Source organism: Rana temporaria, chromosome 8 (assembly GCF_905171775.1).
Source record: "Rana temporaria chromosome 8, aRanTem1.1, whole genome shotgun sequence".
Lineage (NCBI taxonomy): Eukaryota > Metazoa > Chordata > Amphibia > Anura > Ranidae > Rana > Rana temporaria.
Window position 1 is genome coordinate 156,280,976 of NC_053496.1, and position 7,036 is coordinate 156,288,011.

The 7,036-nt window shown below is 41.3% G+C and overlaps 1 protein-coding gene across 2 annotated transcripts in view; it reads left to right on the plus strand.

The window, feature by feature from the left end:
* Positions 1-5,843, plus strand: part of RNF20 (ring finger protein 20) — a 66,764-nt gene extending 60,921 nt beyond the window's left edge. For both annotated transcript variants that reach the window (XM_040320986.1, XM_040320987.1), the window contains exon 20: positions 5,330-5,843. In XM_040320986.1, coding sequence (XP_040176920.1) covers positions 5,330-5,506 — 177 coding nt within the window. In that variant the 3' untranslated portion in view covers positions 5,507-5,843. The remainder of the gene's footprint in view (positions 1-5,329) is intronic.
* Positions 5,844-7,036: the final 1,193 nt, after the last annotated feature.

A 7,036-nucleotide genomic window follows, 5' to 3' on the forward strand; every position in this document is an offset into this window, starting at 1 on the left:
TTGGCAGAGGTTGTAATATCAGCCTACGCCTCTCTGAATCTCAAAGCCAACCTGAGCAGGCTTTGTATTCATTAATAGAATACATCGCTCACTGTGTTTGGCTCGGCGCGGTATACTTTATGTATACTGTACACAGTATGTTACTGAATGCACTGATCGGAACCATCCTTGTTTGGACAAAATCATGCCTGTTCCGGCTACCCCTCGGCTCATCTTTCTTCCATGGCCATCTCACAATCCACCACCGGAGCTTTGGTTTGAAGCACCTGACCCTCCATCTGGCTCTGCACACATTGGTTCTCCCCCCTACAGTGGATTTTGCCAGGCACATGAGATATTTACTACCGCTGCATTGCTTCACAAAGCTGGTGATCAAGTTGCACATCAAGTTGACTTATTATTGCTGTTTAAGTATGTTACCTAAGCTACTAGACGGACTAGTCTTAAGGGGGTCATCTTACATGGCGAGTTTGTCTCAAAACCAATGGATTTGATAGCTTATCTACAGACAACACACAGAAAGAAAAATATTTCTTATCCTATTGGTCCTAGTAAGAAAGTCTTAACCATACTAGAGGGGAGGGGAGCAAACGAAGGATACCTTGGAAGTTTATTCTTGATCTCAGAGGCTTGTTTATAAAGACATCTCAAATGGTTCTCTCTTATGCCGCGTACACACGGTCGTTTTTTGTGATGAAAAAAAAAACATTTTTAAAAACGTCATTTAAAATGCAGTGTGTGGGGAAAACGTTGTTTTATGTCTTCTGAAAAACGACAAAAAAAAAATTCGAGCATCCTTCAATTTTTTATGTCGTTTTTTGTGTCATAAATTACCGTGTGTAGGCTAAAACTACGTTTTTAAAACCACGCATGCTCAGAAGCAAGTTATTACGCGAGCATGGAACAGAGTGCCGCCGTACGTGCTGAACGTAACCACGCTTTGCTAGAGCATTTTGAAAAAACTATGGTGTGTAGGCAACGTCGTTTGAAAAACAACGTCTTTTTTTTTCATGAGAAAAAATTAAGTTTTTTTTTTTCATCACAAAAAATGACCGTGTGTACGCGGCATTAGATTTGGAAAATGGAGAGCCAAGAATGCACTCCACTATTTTAACCAATTTACAAGCCGCCCTTAATGCTCTGTCTAATTGGGCGACTATGCACTTGGGGGCTAAGAATATGCATGCATCATACATACTAGGGGGAGTACAACTGAGGGGATCTGTAGTGGAGAAGGATCTGGGGGTTTTAGTTGATCATAAGCTCAATAAAAACATGCAATGCCAAGCTGTGGTTTCCAAAGCGAGCAAAGTAATTTCTTGTATTAAGAGAGGTATGGATTCCAGGGATACAGATATCATTTTGCCCCTGTACAAATCATTAGTAAGTCCTCATCTGGAATATGCAGTTCAGTTTTGGGCTCCAGTTCTCAAAAGGGATATGGAGGAAACTGCAGAAAGTGCAGAGAAGGGCAACCAAACTGATAAAAGGCATGGAGGAGCTCAGCTATAAGGAAAGATTAGAGGAACTGAATTTATTCACTCTTGAGAAGAGGAGAATAAGGGGGGGGGATATGATCAACATGTACAAATATATAAGGGGTCCATATAGTGAACTTGGTGTTGAGTTATTCACTGAGGACAAGGGGGCACTCTTTACGTCTAGAGGAAAAGAGATTTCATCTCCAAATACGGAAAGGTTTCTTCACATTAAGAGCTGTGAAAATGTGGAACAGACTCCCTCCAGAGGTGGTTCTGGCCAGCTCAGTAGATTGCTTTAAGAAAGGCCTGGATTCTTTCCTAAATGTACAGAATATAACTGAGTACTAAGATTTATAGGTAAAGTTGATCCGGGGTAAATCCGATTGCCTCTCGGGGGATCAGGAAGGAATTTTTTTCCCCCTGCTGTAGCAAATTGGATCATGCTCTGCTGGGGTTTTTTGCCTTCCTCTGGATCAACTGTGGGTATGGAATTGGGTGTATGGGATTGAACTGTTTTTTATTTTGTTTATTTTTTTGTGGTTGACCTGGATGGACTTGTCTTTTTTCAACCTAACTATGTAACTACATGTTGCATGTCTGCTATCTACCATGGTTCAACTTGAATACCAAACTCTGCATAAATACAACAAATATTCTATTTTACTATGTCAAATAATCACCCACAGATTTTGAGGGAGACCATTTGGCCTCAAGAACCTCATGGGAAATGGGACTGCTGAGCTGCCTTAACCAATTATGATGTGTTCAGGCTTCATGTCGGCTCCTTAGAACCCCCAAAAGCCTGGATCTAGAAACCTGCCTGATTTTGTTTTGTTATCTTTATATTCAAATGTAGAAAATTATCTTAATACCATATTGACAACACCTTAACCCTCCTCTCTGTTTCATTATCATATGTCAAAACCACTATGGTCAAGTCCTCTTCAAACTTGAAAGAATTTGAGCTATGGATGGCCGTGCAGTCACAAGTAAACCGAGATTAAAAAGTGAACTAAGACGCAACACTAGTGTTAAATATAGGGATGAATGTAAAATTCTGGTCTATTGGATAAAAAAATATTTTATCCCCAGATATGAAGTCCAAACCTAAATCCAATATCTGTAATTTAGTAACCAGATTGTTAGGATTTATCGAATGGGGGGGAACAGGAGGGCACTGACTAGCAGCACTGGATGGCACTAAGGCAGGGGTGTCCAAACTTTTTTCAAAGAGGGCCAGATTTGCTGAAGTGAACATGCGTGAGGGCCGACCATTTTTGCCTGACATTCTTTGAACCATTAAAATTCGGCCTAAGTGTGTTTGAGCAATAATACACTACCCAACAAGAATTCTCCTGCCTTTGTGGCTGTATGTGGTGAAGAGATGAGCTTTGGCGTGTTATTTGTATCTATCTAAATAGGCCGCAAAAGATGTATATATATATATCTCTATCCATCCAGATTACCAGGGGGGCCACATTAAACTGGAACAAGGGCCGCATTCGGCCCACGGGCCGGACTTTGGACATGCCTGCACTAAGGGGCAGATGTCATTCGAATTCTTTTCCTTTGTGCTGACGGCGTGAGGAAAAACAAAGAAGCAGATTACCAGCTTCTGTTTACTTTTGTGATCAGCTGTCATTGGCTGACCGCTAATCTTGTGGTAAAGTGCCTGCTGTGATTGGCCCTTTACCCCGGTCTGTGATTAGCTGTGTCCCAAGGACTCTGTGACCACAGAGCATGCCGCCTGCCCGAGAACGAGAGGATGTCCGTGTATGCCCTCCCGACAAAGGAAGCCCGCACTGTAGCCGTCTTTTAGCTATAACGCGGGCACCAAGTGGTTAAGAATTTTACTGCAATAAATGTGGTTTTGTCATCGGAGTCCATTGTTTATTTTTTTGTCTATTAGCCTTTTTCTCTAGCCCATTCTCACTGTGTATGTCGCCAAACTGATATTTGCCATCTCTAGCCACCAGGTGGCTGGAGAAAATGAGTTTAACCTCCACGCACGTAAAGGCTTCTTCACAGTAAGCTGTATAAATGTGGAATATACTTTCTCAAAAACTAGTTCTGGCCAGCTCAGTCGGTTGTTTAAAACAAAAAAGAGTTGGATGCATGCCTAAACGCACAAAATATAGCTAGATGTTAATATTTATAGGTAATAACTCTGGGATAGTTGATCCAGGGAATATCTGATTGCCTCCTGGGGGATCAGGAAGGCTTTTCTTTTTCCTCGCGGAAGTAAATTGGAAAATGCTTTTTATAGTAATTTTTTTTTTTTTTTTTTCTCCTTGATCAACTGTGGATGTAGGATTGTGTATATGGAGGTTTTCTGATTTTGTTTTTTTGTAATGGTTGAATTAGATGGTGCTTTTATTTTTTTTTAACCTATGTAACTATTATATTAGATGGTGAACTTCAGCCCATTCTTGCTGCTGAACTTGCTAGGCAAGTCCTGTGATATTGCTTACCTGCCTCACCTGCTTTGTTTGCAAGGTGCATGCAGGATTAGAATTTATAATAATATTGTAGCAGAGTGAAAGGTTACCTCTCTCGCATTTGTTGCTTTTGTTGTTTTAACTTTTCATTGCCTGTCATTTACTGTATTACCTTCATGTTCCAAGAATTCTGACAAGGCAAATACAGAACCTTTTACTGTGATAACAAAGTCACTTATGGGGCAGGAACGGAGTCTTGGCATATCCCTGTAGTCATCATTCTTTATCAAAGGGTGTAGTGTACAATACAAGCATTAATAGCAGACGTGTAGAAGAAAGTGTTTGTTATAACTTAGGTGGTGTATTGTACAAGGACCATTTTGGGCAGTTTACAAGAATAACATATTTTTGTCTACGCTCATCTCAGTGGTCATCAACCCTGTCCTAAGGGGGCAATAACAGGCCAGGTTTGCAAGATAACTGAAATACATCACAGGTGATATCATTTGCTGCTCAGTGGTTGCAGTATTCGAGTCTGCATCTTCCCAAGGCAATACATAAAATCTGGCCTGTTAGTGGGCCCTGAGGACAGGGTTGATGACCGCTGCTCTATCTCGCTACAGCCCTGCTGTGCATTTTATAATAAAGAATATTTTACAGCGGTGTCTGATGTTTCCTCTTCCCCATTCAGTGTCTTAAATTATTTATACGTGTGTGTGTGTGTGTGTGTGTGTGTGTGTGTTTTTTTTTTTTATCGCACTACACGCAAGGTTTTCTTTTTTAAAAGGAACCTGGAGTACAGCTTAAAAATGGTTGCAAGACTGCAGATTCACTCAGTTGAATCAATGCCCATCCCACTCCACCTCAGGACATGTTATTTGCTGTTTGCCAGATTGTGCCAGGCATCTCATGCAGAAGGCTACTTGAGATTCCAACATCTTCATGATGTTAAAGCTGACCTACAACTTGGTACAGCTGACCCTATCCTAACTGATCTGCTCTTTTAAAGCTGTACTATGTGTTCCACCCTTCTTTGATGCCCCTCCAGCAGTATTTTTTTTTTTATATATATACTTACCATTTTCTGGTGTCTTTTGTTCAGTTGTGATGTGCTGGGTCCTTTTCTGGCCTTGTGCCATCACAGTTGGTGCAGAAGCGGTGCTGACATGATGACATCGGTGCCATTTTACCTCAATACAGTGCAGGACGTTGTGCTCAGGGGGGTGGGACCATAATGCCCTGCACTGTCTTTCTCTAAGCTTCTAGGCTGAGTAAACATTTGGGGGTGGGACATAAATACACATCTTGTTGTTTGCCACGTTGCTTGTTAGTATGGCTGCCAGTGACCTTGTATGCCTGCCGCTGTCTGTGTTTCCACTTCTGATTAGTTTGCTTTTTTCCCCCCCTCAGTCTCGACTCACCTGCCCGTGCTGCAACTCTCGCAAGATGGATGCCGTCTTGACCAAGTGTTTCCACGTCTTCTGCTTCGAGTGCGTCAAGACCCGCTACGACACCCGGCAGCGCAAATGCCCCAAATGCAATGCAGCCTTTGGTGCCAACGACTTCCACCGCATTTACATTGGATGAGCGGGGAACTTCTGTAAACTTTGCCAAGCCTCTCATCGATGCTGCTTACCATGCATTCTCTATAGACATGAGACGAAGTTGTGACCCTTCCATGTCCACTGCCGATTCCCACAAAAAAGGACCTTTTAGGTCATTTTACAGCCTGAAGAATTCTTATTTTTACTGTGCGAAAATGAGCTGTATTTATAAGATCCTTGGAAAACATCTTTTGTGGGTCACTGTATGGAGAATAATCTTGTGGTTGTATGTATATATTTATTGTACTGGTAGAATGTGATGTATCATCTTGAGATGGTCACACTAATGAAATACATTCCCATGTGATATTTCTTTTTAATAAGGATCTATTTTTATTTGCTGTACATAGTAAACATGACTTCTGGCTACAAGATTTTAAGTCACTGACCCAGAACAATAATGTAGCAAAAGTGAGGTCCGAACCCACTTGCTATGGGTCAGTGACTTAAAAAGTGCAGAAGCCGGAGAATGATTGACTGGATATAAGCTAAAATCCAAGAGATGGTGTTGGCACCTCATAAAGGTTTTTTCGGTTAGTCAGCAAGCCTCATTTATAGCAGCAGTACAGTGTTCAGGAGCTGCCCCTTATTAAAGGCCTCATGCACACTGGACAATATAAAAACGCCAGTAGCGTAAGCTTTAGAATGAGTTTTGCAGTAGCGTTTTTCATTTTTTTTTTTTATGGCTTAAAAATACTGAATAGTAGCTTTTATCTGAGTTAAAGCGCGTTTCTACAGCTGAAAAACTCATTTAAAACCCACTAGTTTTGGGGGGTTTTTCCAGCCAGAAAACGTCCCTGTCAAAAAACCCTGCAAACCGCCTGTGCATGCATGGACACATAGGATAACATGCTGGGGAGTTCACTGGCTACAGAAAAAAAAACAGCGAAAACCAAAAACAGCAGCTGTCTTCCTGGCATAGCAAAGCTGTCACCCGATTAGGAGGAAGGAATAAAAAAAAGATTTTTTTTTTGTGTAGTAATTTATTAAAATACACAAAGCAAAGTTGTGTACCATTTAAACTCCTAATGATCTACCAGCATGATACATTGGCAAATATTTTTCTTTGAAGGGTGGCTCCTGGAGACTTCAGTGCCAAGAATGAGGTTTGTTCCCTGACCAGCGGTGATAAGGTGGTGGATGTACTGTACTTTCTCAATAGTGAAGGATGACTTATTAAGTCCATACTGACCCTTATTTTATAGTGTTGCACATCTATCTGGTGAGTGTACTCCCTGTGGAAGAAAGATTTGTAAAGGGAAAGAGATTACATTGTTTATATCGTAACCGTGCAGTACAGGACACACAGAAACTTTGCTTGGATCGTTCCCCGTTGTATTCATATAACTTCACCCTGGCTCCATATATTTTTTTGTTACCCTATGCGAAGGACTGCTTCACTTCTGGTGAAGATATGTTTCACCCGATTTCCTTTTGACTGACAGTCCTATCAAGATCTGACGGCTTATTGCTTTATAGATTACTAGCTGTTTCATGATTAGTTACCCTTGGT